This window comes from Zerene cesonia, chromosome 10, assembly GCF_012273895.1.
Source record: "Zerene cesonia ecotype Mississippi chromosome 10, Zerene_cesonia_1.1, whole genome shotgun sequence".
NCBI classification, from domain to species: domain Eukaryota; kingdom Metazoa; phylum Arthropoda; class Insecta; order Lepidoptera; family Pieridae; genus Zerene; species Zerene cesonia.
The window spans coordinates 7,448,747-7,463,402 of record NC_052111.1 but is presented as its reverse complement, the minus strand read 5'-3'; the positions used below and the strand labels follow the sequence as shown (position 1 = coordinate 7,463,402).

General features: G+C 32.4%; 2 protein-coding genes across 3 annotated transcripts in view; one reads left to right on the top strand and one right to left on the bottom strand.

Annotated features, from left to right (window-relative positions):
- Positions 1-1,753, bottom strand: LOC119829396 (ATPase inhibitor mai-2, mitochondrial-like). The gene is made up of 3 exons (XM_038351868.1): positions 1,579-1,753; positions 628-754; positions 1-293 (listed from the first exon to the last, which is right to left on the bottom strand). Exons 1-3 carry the CDS (start codon positions 1,632-1,634, stop codon positions 162-164), a joined length of 315 nt encoding a protein of 104 aa, XP_038207796.1. The 5' UTR covers positions 1,635-1,753; the 3' UTR covers positions 1-161.
- Positions 1,754-7,402: 5,649 nt separating this feature from the next.
- The window catches only part of LOC119829429 (protein scarlet-like), a 55,765-nt gene continuing 48,511 nt past the window's right edge, over positions 7,403-14,656 (top strand). For both annotated transcript variants that reach the window (XM_038351915.1, XM_038351916.1), the window contains exon 1: positions 7,403-7,638. The gene's annotated coding sequence lies outside the window, so the exon portion shown is untranslated. The remainder of the gene's footprint in view (positions 7,639-14,656) is intronic.

Below are 14,656 nucleotides of genomic sequence, written 5' to 3'. Positions count from 1 at the left end.
GCCTGTACACAATATATTTGATCCTCACAACTATCAACTAAACAAAATAAAAGCGAAAAATCGTCATCTTACACAAAATATCATCTTACATAAATCTTAAATATGTTAAGAACGTTTCGCAAAGTGGACAGGCCTTTGAATGTACTAGATACAAATTTATTTCACTTATCGGCCACTTCAGCCATGGTTTGCTTGTGACGTCTGATAGCATCTTCGTGGCGCTTGATCTGCTCCTGGTGGAAGGCGATTTCCTTGTCTATGTGACCTTTTAGGTTCGCCAGCTGTTCCTTTTGCTGTTGAATTGAAGAAAAAATTTTTACAAATATTATCAACATTGATAACACACCTATATTTTATTTTGTATCCATATTTTGGATTGCTCATAATTATTAAAAAATAAGATTGTCCATTGTGATTTCTTGAACAATACACAAACCATTGCGCTATATTATGCTCAATATCTTATCATTTTTTATCATAAACATAGTAAATCTATTTTCATAAAGTTACCTACCCATTTAAAAAAAATATGTTATTAATATTAATGTGTAAATTGCAAAATTACAATCTATTTAATACACTTGTAAAGTAATGATTATATTACAGGGTCCCATAGAAACTTTATACCTTCTTGTAGAAGTATTCATCTTCTCTTGCAGCTTCCATCTTTCCAAAGGCACCACCAGCCTCACGGATGGCTCCACCACCACCACCACCCTTGCCAGCGCCAGATCCTGGCTCACCAGAATACATTCTGGAAATTTTATTAATTCATACTGAGATAAACTCATCATCACATCCAGTTTAAGAAGGATGCAGCTGATGTATTTAATTTAATTTCTGTACAGTATAGTGGTGCTTTGGCAGGAATATACAACATAGTGGGTATGTTGTTATAAAATATGCTTATAACACCAATACAATTGTATTGGTGTTATAAGTATATTTTGTTGTGACAAGTAATGGTTAAACTTAATTTTGCAATTCAGAATGGTTGGCGGGTTTTTGTAAGATCTTCTCGACATAAAATCAAATAAAAGGTGTGACTATGATGGTATGGCGTTAGTAAAGAAGGAAAATGTGTATTTTTTCCTTACTATTTCCTTACTAAAATGTAAAATTAAAGCAGCCGGCTTTTACTTTTTTTTTCAAAAGACCCTTATCAATAGGACCTATATTAAGTACATTGTATACAAGTGAATCATTTTTTATCTTTCTAATGTATAGTGACATTATACGGTTTTCATTTTCTGACTATTCACTTAGAAAATACATTCATTGGAATGCTGAAATAGAAATACGTTTTCGTAAAATAATTCGGATTTTCCTGGTTATATGCATCATATCTAGAGTTTTCTTTGCTATAATATAACCTATACATGTAGAATAAAACACATTTTGAACAATAATTAGACCGTACTAAAGTGCAATATGCTGCAATCGAAGATTAATTCAAAATCTAATAGGCTATAGACTTAAAACAATGGAATTAATACCGGCGCGGTCATATTAATAGCATAAAAACAAATTGAAGCAACCCGTTGGTTGCGTAATCAGAACATCAAAATTTAATATTACCTGATATTAGCAAGGGCCCGCAATGAAACAATTCTTGTTCTAATCAGGGAAGTCATGATAGATATTTTTATAAAATGTAATAAACTATAAATATAAAATACGATTCGAGATCGCTCGCGAAGAAATTTCTAAAATGTCAATCGACACTTGACAGTTATCTGACACTGACAAGCGGCAATTTTTATCGGTTGGCATATGACGGCATTAACAGTGTTGGCATGGTAAAAATGTTATAATAGAAAATATTTCATAAGAAATTAAAAGATAGCACCTTTTTAAAAATTTAAATAGACTGCTAGTAGCAATAATGAAACTAATTTAGCAACATTTATGAAATCACTTTTAAGTCCTTCTATTTATGTTTAATCTAAATAGGTAAAGCTTTTTTCAATCGAAAAAGAATATTTTTCCCAGTTTTTGTGTCACATTATAGAATTTTATATGGGCAACAGAATAGAGTATGAACTTAGAAATGCTTTATGGCAAAAAGACATGAATTTTAGCTTGATTACCTACTAAACTTGTACTTCTATTCGTTTCAATTACCTATGGAAAGGAATAAAGACTATCATGAAGTAAAATAAGCAGAAGTAGATAAAGCAAAATTAAGACCTCAAAGCAATCCACCCTATGTTAGCGAATGATAGGTTAATTATATATTTTTTACGTCATAGCGGGCAACAGTGCTTGTGCTGTGGCGTTCATCACCTCCCATGAACATTTGCAGAGGTAATGCCTCTGCGAATGTGCTGCCCGCCTTTAACGGGGAAAGGTGAAAGAAATGGATTGACGACTGGAAAGGAGGAATAGACTGGAACGGCGAGAAAAAGGACACGGGCCTTTGGCTCCCCCTCTCACCGTAGGAAAACAGTGGTAAGCCAATATTGTCATTGATATTTAAATGTCTTCTATTTAGCATCAAATATTGCTAATATGAAGTAATACTGAGACCTAAGTCTCATAAACATAAAAAAAATATTAAAAATACGTTGACCTGAGTAGTAGCTGTTATAGGTTGTACAAAAGCTAAAAACCCAGGCTACATACTATCTATAATCGAATTACTATTGAGTCCGGTTTTTGTGTTATATTGCCTAATAAAATTTCCAAAAAAAGAACCACTTACGCCATTTCCTGCTTCTTTACCCATAGCACGTGTTTTAATTTCTGTTCCGCTATGATTTTATTCAATTCTGCTGTCTCTCTCATTGCCCTCACAATCTGTCTTTCTTCTTTTAGAGATTCCATTTTAAGATCTTTCATTGTTGATGAATGCCTAATAAACGATATACTTTTTTATAATAACTACTTTCAAATAATCATTTTTATTTTTATCATTATATAGGTAACTACTGAATCTCATAAGCCAATACTATTTATAAATAAACTTTCTTCTCTTGCCTCTGCAAATGGGCAGACGCTGTTAAGAGATTAGGGATAAGGAAAGAATTGACAGCAGGAGAGAAAGAAATGGAAAGGCTGAGGAAAACGCACCTTTCCTTACGTTTCCTAACGTCTTAGGTATGTCTAGAAATAATGCTCTCATTTCCTGTGATTTTTTTGATTAATACACAAAAGTTGTGTGTGAATGATATCATAAGTAATCAATAATTAATTTATTAACCTTATAAAGTCAAGCAACTCTTTGGGTAGCATGGTATCTGTATTACTTGTAAAATCTGTCATGGTTTCAGCCGTTTTCTTGCTATCCGCAACTTGGGTATACTCTTCTTGAATATCTTTATCCATAACATATTCTGTGTGCACAGAAGTTGATGATGCTGAAGATTCAAGGATCGTTGTATCATTTATTGTCTGCTGAGAATTAGTTGTCGTATAATCGACTGCATTACAGCTCACATCAGTCATGTCTCTACAAATCAAAGTAATTTTTATTTAGGTGTTTAGATTATTAATCTACTGATATAATTATTATTAATGTTCTACAATGTAATTTTTTTGACACATGTCAAAATGAATGCTGAATTTTTTTCCAATAAAATAATATAATATTACTAGCTGCGCCCCGCGGTTTCACCCGCGTAAGTCCGTATCCCGTAGGAATATCGGGATAAAAAATAGATGTTGGCCGATTCTCAGACTTACCCAATATGCTTACCAAATTTCAGAGGAATCGGTCAAGCCGTTTCGGAGGAGTATGGCAACGAAAACTGTGACACGAGAATTTTATATATATAGATTTGGCTTACTATCAATAGTTGTTAACTTACTCGTCTATACATTCGGTCTTAATTTCGATGTTAGTACTCAGAGATTCGATGTTAGGCTCGCCTATATTGTGCTCATTATCTTTTGTTAGAACACCGTCCTTTACTAAGTCAAGGATATTACAAACTTCAAATGACTGTCTAGTGTAATTTTGAACAGCGGCGCCATTAAGCGATATTTCCTCACGTGCAATTCTCTTCATATTCTGCCATTGAGTTTTCACTTTTTTAATAGAGAAGCCGTTAAATTTAGTTCCGAACTTGAAAGCTAGATTGCGCAATATCTCATTCCAAGCAAAGTCCTTCTCTTCGGAATGATTAGGTCCATTGGAGCTTTTATTAACAACAACATCTTTTCTTTCCTTGATTAGATCGAGCAAGTATTGTTTTTCTTCTAGCGACCAATTAGGTGTTCTGGATCGACGATTGGTTATTTTCCTCATTTTAAAACACACTTCGTGCGGATCGTGGTTTATTTTTTGCAACGTTTTATTACAAACGATGCACTCCACGTCCAATTCAATTTGTTTCCACATTTGAAAACAATTGACTAACGAAAACTATAAAAAAATATTTGACAACGACGGTTGCTAATTGCGTGTAGACAGTTTAAAAACTTATTTATGAATGAGGTTTATTTAAAGAAATGTTCTATTGAAACATATCTCAATACGGAAAAACAAATTAATGTGAATTTCAGGGTGGCAATGAATTATATTGTGAAACGTTTTGTTTTTTAATTATGTGTGTATCGGGAAAAACATAATTCTTATATAACATACAAAATTAATTTTATACCAAAGTCTATTCTGAAATATTAAGTTTTAAGCTGATATGTATTCTTAGATCATATATGTATTACATAAATAGGCCAGAACTAATGGTGCATATATTGCCTACCTATAACTTTGACGGATAACGTACATATTCAAGTATGTATTTAACAATGTCATGTCGCTAAGTGTCGAAACTGTGTTTCTCCTGGACATTTATGTGTAAATATTATTCTACAAGACAACAAATAAATAGAAACACTATTTAAACGACTTCCTAAAACAAAAAAATTATGAGGTGTTATGTTCCTCTGAATGCATTACTTTATAATTTAATTGTTTCCAATTGATATTTCGAAAGGCACAGGTAAAGTACCTCAGTAATGCGTTTCGTTCTTGAGGCGTGCACACTACACATACAGCTTAGTATAAAAATATTATACAATAGCTTATACATGAATATTATATATTTGAAATTTATGAGCATACCTTATAAATGTCACATACAAGTAGATAAATTACCTCTAAGTATCTATCAATCCTAACTGAACTCTTTGAAGGTAATAATAGTATAATATTATATTATCTGTATAATCAACCTACTATAAGGTAGTAAATGTTTCTTGAATGAAATCTATAATGATTTTATTATGTATTGTATTGTTTGTTTTGTGCATTACACGTGCGTCTGTAAGTAAATTAATTAGATAAGATAAGTTAATATTATTCAGAATTTTAGACTGTATTGCGGAGAATATTTGTGTTTTTAGCACATTGTGAAATTTGCTCCCCTGCTGATATTATAAATGCGAAAGTACCTCTGTCTGTCTGAAAACCGGCGTGAAATAGTGGCATGCCACTGTGTTTCGTACGGTGAGTGGGGGAGCCGGAGGCCTATTTCATTTTTCTCAGCCGTCCCAGTCTATTCTTTCTTTCCTGTCGATTCCTTTTCCCTTACCCCATAAAAGCGGGCAGCGCATTCGCAGAGCCACTACCTTTGCGAATGTTCATGGGCGGTGGTGATCGCTTACCATCAGGCGAAGCACCAGCTCAGTGGCCCGCTATGTCATAAAAAGAACCTCTGTCTCTGTTTGTTCTTCACGTCACCACCACTGTAACAATTTGGATGATATTTAATTCAAAGATAATTTAAGACCTGTCATTAGACTTTGGAAAGGTTTTATCCTCGAAGTTCAACAGGAACTGGAATTACAAGCAATAACCTTAGTCAAGTCGGGCGACGCCGTGGGCGACACGCTAGTATCGAAAAGAACAAAAAAAACTGTATTTCCGGATTCATATAAATTATACGTAATTTAATATATCTAAATGTTGCTCTAACATTTTATTACAGTTGCCGCTGCGAGTCTACAATTCGAGGATCTACGAAGATTGGGGGAACGTCTATTAAAAATTAAAATAAAATATGTACATATCATAAAAAATTCTCATATCAAAGTTTCAGTTACATACTCTCATATACATGCTCCTCGGAAACGGCTTGACCGATTTTTATGAAATTTTATATATACTATACCTACAATCCCAATAAGATGAAATTATTTGTTAAACTAGCTTTAGCCCGTTACATCACTCGCGTGGTACCCGGGTAAAAAACAGCTTTCGTGCAAAGCCAGACTGTAGTCTCTCCGTACCAAATTTCATATAGATACTGTTTTCATTTTTAATATATCAATGGGATGTCATGTGAAAAAATACAATTTACCCACTTAAAAACCCATTTTGCATTCAATAACTGCTTATATAAGTATCTTATTATTTCGGCTCCCAATTTTAAATGCAAGTATCTATGTAACTTAGCTAATAATTAGTTTGTTTAAATTAGCAGTTGTGACTACATTACAAAATGACGCTGAATCGATCCTATACATATTTAGATCTTTAATACGTATTAGTAGATGTTAGAACCACGCAAAGAGACTAATATGCATGCATTAACTTGCATAAAAATCTGATATCCTTATTCAATAGAATACAATGATAGCGTATAATTAATGTTTTCCGCATTTATATGAATGGCCTAGAGTCTATACCTATAACGAATATCTAAGTACCTATGTATCCATAACCTATGATTGCATTAAAAAATATTTACACATATATTATAACACATATTTGTGTTTAACTAAATAAATTAACCTTATGCCCTATATTCACTTTCATTAATCAAACGAACAATGACTCAGGAGGCAAGAGTCGTTAAAAAATAAGTGGTAAAACAGGATTTTACAGTATTTAGATAAGTAGATAACTTAACTATTATAATACCTATTAAATTATCTGTGTTCATATCAATTTTCTTATTTTTTGATCGCTACATTAACTTTCAACAAACAGTTAACATTTTCAACTGCGAAAAGTCATAGAATTAACAAATACTAAAAATACAAATACATATGAGGTTTAAAATTTTTCTAATTGTTATCCACTTATTGGAAATCCATAAAACTTTAAAATTGTGTATATCTTCAAGGCCCTTAAACTATTTCACGTTGTTAAGGTTGTATAATGACCTAGGTTAATTAACCAGTCAGACAACAATGTTACCAAATCAAATTCTCATAAGCAAGTTTTTTAAATTAATATTGTGTAACTCGGCCCTTAAAATCAATTAAGAAATTAAACTGTGCGTGTGGCTCTTCACCATAGAACAAATATTAACACGTTAAAATTATTATTCTATTATTCATTCAAACATTGTTACAAATTAATTTGTTAAACATTCAGTGGATGTTTGTTATTTTTTCATTTCATAAAGAAAGGCGGCAATTTAAAGGAATTCCCTAAAAAATCGTAAGTGGTAACTTTCAAGTCAGTCGACCGTTGAGTCTCGCTGCCGGTGCGCGTCTGTCACTCACGTGGATGACTCAAAACGATTCGCATAAACATTTTTACATTTCGATATTTCATAGTGAAGTTCAGTTGGTGATTAACATTTTGGTGTACTGCGGATAAGAGTGATTAGCCGCCAATGTTAATTCATACATAACCCATGTTGTGACAGCCACCAGACAGAATTATCAAAATTTTCATTCACGGTAAGCGATCTGAAGCGTTATTTTTCTATTTGAATTTCATAGGCTGTTATTTTTTGACCGAATTTAAAAAAGGAGGAGGTTATCAATTTGTGTGATTTTTTTGTGTATGGTACTTAATAACTTTTCACTGGACGAAGCTATTAATATGGTGCTTTTTTTGAATTGTTATCCCCCATGTGGTCCTATTTAAATTTGGTCTAGTTCTAACAATTTGATTTAGTTTTTTATAAAAAAAATGTATTTTATTTTAACTAACATATAGACTTAGAATAAAATTGCGCAATATTTACTAACTATAAATCTGCTATAGGCCACTTTATAGATTGTTATAATGATACTCGTGCCGTCACATTATAAAAAATATTAATAAACTTGTTTTAGCTATATGACGCTAATCATATTATTCATTTCCATTTTTTTTTATTTACTATGAGAACTACTATCCATCATTTCCTAGCAACACGTGTATTCATTTTGTGAAGTTTTCACACAAAAGCTACAGGAACGATTTCAAAAATTATTTCACCATTAGAAAGCTGAAACATGGGCTGTATATTTACCATGGGCGAGGCGGGGGCCAACAGCTTGTATTCATATTGTCATATATGATGTACTACAAAATTAAAGGTTTAGAAATTAAAAACTTTTTAACGGATTTTAAACGCGATTTATTCATTATATTATTAACCCGACGTTTCGAACACTTTACAGCGAGCGTGGTCACGGGGAGACTCCCCGAAAGTTTTTAATTTCTAAATGTATAATACTCGTGTAAAATCAAACACCAGAAAATTAAAGGTTCTCAAATCGACTGTATCTTTTCTGATTTTGTGGCTTGCAACTTTCAACGGAGTGAATCGTTGATGTTTTTATGCTGGTGCCTCCCGTGCGGTCCTGTTGAACTTTGTTCTAGTTCTGACTATTTGGAGACAGTTTAGTTATTTAATAAAAAATGTTATTAATTTGAGGTTAGTTTTTAATTTTAAATTTCCATACTGTTCAGTTCAGTTCAGTACGTGTAAAAGTTAAAATTGTTAAAAATAATTTCAATCGAAATTTGCTTAAAAGAAAGTTATTAATGGTCAATAAAATTTTTAATGTCTAATAAATTAAATATACTGTCACTCTTAAATAGCTATTTAATGAATATTAAAACACCTCCGTCATGCAAGGACGATCGTTGCATCTTCTATTCTCTGGTATTTAACAATCATTATTAATATAAATCTATTATAATAAAGCGTTATTGATGTCCATAAAGTCACGGAAAATTTATCAAATTTAAATCAACGTTTAGTCATAATTAGAACAGTTCAATGTTATACATTTTTTTCTTCTATAGTCTGTATTTTTGGCAATTTTATGTCATTTGTTGGCAGTCTGTTCTATAGCGGTTTATAACCTGTTAGACCTTATATAGGTCATTAGCCAATCATACAGGTTAGGACGTTTGGGACGACGACTGACGATTTTGCGGATACTATTCATTATACATTGGCATAGCTTTTTTGATGAAGATTCTGAAGATAGAAATCTTATGCCGATTGCTAGTTTCTTTACAATTCCGAAAGCACGAAGAGCGGTTAGTCCGCGTTATTTTTAGTTAGTTGATATTAGAGGTGAAAGAAGAGAAACATTGACTCCAAAGTAAGATTTCCAAAGTATTAACGTTGCATCTAGTTTTTCTTTGAAGTCTTATTGAAAAATCATACTTCCTTATAAATTGGTCAAAACTTTTATGGATTCTGGCTTTCTAAGATATTTTACCTTATTAAGAACACACAAGCGAATCAAAACTATGCATGTTTTTCAAGTGTCGCCCAACCGTGCTCATAAATGCCGCTGATATTGACTGAATAATTAACTTTCTTTACTCATATGCATTTTATTTTATATACGCTGTGTACACGTGTTCAAATAGCCTAAATCCTAGTACACAATTGTCATATTACCAATTGTGTATACAACTACAGTAAACAGAATTCTGTTTATTGTGGTAACCGAGTTCATTCTTCGAAAATCCATAGATATGTATATTGTATGTAGGTAGTATATGTAAGATGATTAACTCGCTCTTTTCTCCCCAATTTGTTGTTATATTTTAAAGAAGATTAAATATATTTAAACGTTTTGAATCGGTAAGAAGTAACTGACTAAATGTTGATTCAGATCTCTTTACACAGATATTGTTTGGATTGAGAATTTTTGAAATATAATAATTAAGAAACAAAGAGATAACAGTAACACGACTAAAATTATCTACGTACATAAAATAGCCCATATATACATAATGTTTAGAAAAATATTTAAAATATAATAAAAGACTAGCTGTACGCCCCGGCTTCGCCCGGGTAGTTGTTTATTGTAATTAAAATTATAATAAAAACTATCCTATCTCTCAAGTTGGATCGAACTGCACATGGCGTGCGAATTTTATTATAATCGGTTAAGTGGTTTAAGAGTCCATTGAGGACAAACATTGTGACACGAGATTTATATATATTAAGATAGGTAGCTACGAAATAAAGCTCTAACAAGGAATTATTGGAGTTCTTTATTGAACATTGGAACAGTTAATTGAATAAATATATAAAATATAAGGATATGGGCCGCAATTTTTTTTTATATCATAAACGTTTCGGAGGAAAAATGAGGGTCTACGCTCAGGTTAAAAGATTTTTTGTAGCGCGTTTTAATTATTTAAGTAATATAATATTTAACGATACCTACAGCATCTTTAATCTACTTAAAAAAAGGCTGTTGAGACAGCCTTGCGTTGTCTTAAAAAAGGCCGTAACTCAAGCTTTACCTATTCTGTACTGTGGCTTTTTCCGAGAGTTGGCAATACTGTAAATTGTTGGCGCAGGTATTCATTATAATTTTGCATGATTTTTAAGTACTTTTACCATAGAATTTTGTTCTGTGATTGTTAATTTTAAAAGGTGTTAACGAGCAAAAGAAAACAATAAATTTATCAGAATGAATGATTTTGTCATCAAGATAATTTAATGAAGTCAAAATTTGTTCTCAAAAGTATAATAGTGTATATAATATATTTGGTGATGTAATAATTAACGCCCAACGAAGCGGGCACGGTACTATATCGATATACTACATCGCTAACCATAGTTTTTTATGTGAACTACCTACATAAAAAGAGGTTTTATATAACGAAAAAAGGAATATATTAAACATAAATAATTCGTATTTAAATGGAATGGCAGGTTAACATTTTTATCTGTGACTAATATAACGAATTCTTATAATTTAATGATATATCGCCTAGATTCCGCACATACTGACAAATTTTCAGATCCGGTTTAATATTTTATACGATGCTTCTCGTAACTACACGGTTAAAAAAGCTTAACCTTTATGTATGTTTTAATATAACTGACTTTTAGACTTGATTGTGGCTCCTTTAAAGCGATAGATTTAATTAAAAAAAATTACGGATCAGTGACAATACGATAATTTCATGTGTTCATCTTATAAGAATCGCCAGGATTCCATAATTTCCTTACGAGCAAGTGAGATAATATATAAATTGACACGTTCTATATTTGGTATCGTGTTTTTCGTTGTTTAAATTGGCGCACCGGGGAAGTACCACACCCCCACAGAAGACCGGCGTGAAATAGCATTCTGCTGTGTTTCGTTCGGTGAGTGAGGAAGCCGGAGGCCCATATCCGTTTCCTTACCCTTCCCAGTACTTTCCTTTATTCCTATTGCCAATCCTTTCTTAATCCCTTACCAAAAAGTCGGCAATCCATTTGTAGAGGCGTAAGGTCTGCAATGGACCTTATGCCTCTCCAAATGTTCATGGGCGGTGGTAGCGCTTACCATCAGGCGTCCCACCAGCTCCATTGCAGACTGTAGCATAAAAAAAAAAAATTAATAATTTAATGACCAGTATTTTACCCGTGACTTCGTCCGTGATCCCTTGTAACCTAAGTACCTGAGCTTTTACTCTGTGATAATATAGCATCCAATTATGATAATTGAATTCTAATGATAAAATGATTTTTGAAAAAAATCTTTTGGTAATTTTGTATATAAGTTGATGAGTTTGAGTTTATTTAGTAAAGTAAGGTTATTTAGTTTTATATCGTGGCATACAAATAAAATTCTACGACAAAAGCAAATAAAATCCTATATTCTTTTATAATTATTAGTTTAGAGGTCAGATAACTATTGACAAAAAACAGTTGCCACTTTTTACTGAGGTTGTGTTCATACATCTATTGTTCATACATTCTTTCTCGTATTTGTTTTATATATACGATTAGGTTATTCTGATTACGATTAGATAATTCATAAAAATTGTTCTTATATAATTTATATATTTAAATACAATTGAAAACAAAACGAAACAATATGATTCTTTTGAATTTGTATTGACATTGCACACAGAATTTTGGGATTGCTTGTAAATTAGCTTGCATGTTGCTCATTAATTACGTTTTTTTATTAATAACATTAGCACATTGATATGATTTTGTATTAAACCAGTAAATAATTCTTAAATAGTTAATTATAAGACTACACACCTGCATTATGACGAATTCAAATCCAAGATGGCCGCCACAAAAACGTGGTCGAGGTTCATTTTATATCATAACTAGCTGCGCCCCCGGCTTCATTCGCGTAGGTCCGTATCCCGTAGGAATATCAGGATAAAAAGTGGCCTATATGTTATTCTAATTAGTTCAGTAGTGTTTGCGTGAAAGAGTAACAAACACACACACATCTTTACAAGGTTTCGCATTTATAATATTAGTAGGATTGTATGATTCAATTGACTTGTTATTCACAAATGATTCAATACGCTACCAATATATGAATTAAAAAAAAAACTAAACCAATACTCTTAAAATTGGGTATACTTCGCTAAAATATAACTACTATTTAAATAAGCATGTTATACATATTCCTTTTGTGTACAATTATGGTTTTTCACATGTCCGAAGCAATTCAATCGAATTATGCGCTCGGACATGTCTGATTGTCATAGCAGTTATGGATGAATACAAATAAGTATTCCTGTGATAACCTGCTTTGATATATTAAACTTTTATAATTTTAACCGACTTCAAAAAAAGGTGGTTATCATTTCGACTGTATATTTTGTGTTTTTACTCATAAATTTTTAGTAGGTGAACCTTTTTTAACACGATTTCAACTGCATTTAGCAACATGTACTATCCTACTAATATTATAAATGCGAAAGATTGGTGACGATGGATGTATGTGTATGTTTGTTACTCTTTCTCGCAAAAAAAACTGAAGTGATTGCATTGAAATTTGGTACGTAGATAATAATAGCTGGACAACTGGAATAACAATTAGGCAACTTTTTATCCCGATATTCCTACGGGATACGGACTTACGTGGGTGAAATCGCGGGGCGCAGCTAGTAATGAATAAATCGCGTTTAAAATCAGTTAAAAAGGTTTTAATTTCTAAATCTGTACTTCTATATTGTATGATACTAGCTATACCACTAAATAATAATATAAAGCTTTATTTTTTGTCAAACGCGCTACTCTCAGGAACTATGGGAACAATCTAAAAAAGTTGTTCATTATTGGATATGTATTATGTACGGGATCTCTGAGTGCTTTAGTTATAAGCTATATACCAACAGCGAAGTCGTGTCGCACCGCTAGTAAAGGGATCCCTGAGTGCTGTAGGTATAAGCTATATACCACGAGCGAAGTCGTGTCGAACCGCTAGTAATAAATATAAAGATAAAACGGTTTTATTAGATAAATACAAGATTTATTCACATTATTTAAATTCAATATCACGTCGTCATGTTAACGTCTTCCGTTGCAGGTGCATTTTTATCATAATCAGTTTTTTACATTTCTCTCTATTCCAACCGGTTCAGATAAATCGTAAAGTGGCTGCTTATCTATTAGGAAAACTTATTTTATAGATTACTAGACGCTCGTCCCGGCTCCGCCCGGATATCAAGATTGCCGTTTTATCTCAAGAGAGCATTTAATCGGGATAAAAAGTATCCTATCACCCAAGTCGACTCATACCCTGTGTCAAATTTCATCAAAATCGTGATTGACGGACAAGCATATAAACAAAAAAACTTTCACATTTATGATATTAGTGACGTACTTCTACATTTATAGTATACGAAATCTATTAAAAAAATTATATGTACCAAAAGCTTATATAATTAAATTATAAGTAATGCTGTGCAAAGAAAAATGGCATTTTGATAGAGATTATTTGGCAATTTTCTGACTCCATCAAAATTCTCTGCGGCTCATCTGTTGTTTCAATCATTTGACAACAATTAACATATGTAATTTTTCTTTTCTACGCAAAAGTTGATAACATAGTTACCCGGTGCTGAAAGACGGACAAACAAACACACATTTCGCAATTATAATATCAGTTTACATTACGTTCTTGACACCGTTATTATCCACGCAAACCACAAATCATATACGATAACAAGATATCTACTGGTCATTATTTTACCTTACCCTACACCTTGAGAGGTCTCAACTTAGGTAAGTGTTTATATGTGATGAGTAGCTGCGCCCCGCGGTTTCACCGTAAGTCCGTGTCCCGTAGGTATATCGGGATAAAAAGTTGCCTATATGTTATTCCAGTTGCCCAGCTGTCTACGTACTAAATTTTATTTCAATCCGTTTAGTAGTTTTTGCGTGAAAGAGCAACAAACACACACACAAACTTTTCCTTACAAACTTTCACATCTATAATATTAGTAGGATAGGATTGTTCCTTTAACTCCTCGAGCAGCATAGGGCCTCAGTCAATTTTTTTCCAGTGACGGCGATCTTGGGCTTGTATTTTAACTTCGTGCCATGACAGGCCGGTTTTACTTAGCTCAACATTAAAAAATCATTTTCCAGGAGACAGGAGGACGGCCATTCTTTCTGCGGCCAATTGGTGGGTATATACCTAGTCTTGCCATAAATATTGTAATAAAGAAAAAAGAAAATTGTTAACTGCAAATAACATTTATTAC

Coding starts and splice junctions, on each gene's coding strand:
- LOC119829396 (XM_038351868.1), bottom strand. CDS start 1,634: ATGACTTCCCTGATTAGAACAAGAATTGTTTCATTGCGGGCCCTTGCT. Junction 755..1,578: donor CGGGCCCTTGCTAATATCAG/GTAATATTAAAT, acceptor TAAAATTTCCAG/AATGTATTCTGGTGAGCCAG. Junction 294..627: donor ATGAATACTTCTACAAGAAG/GTATAAAGTTTC, acceptor TCAATTCAACAG/CAAAAGGAACAGCTGGCGAA.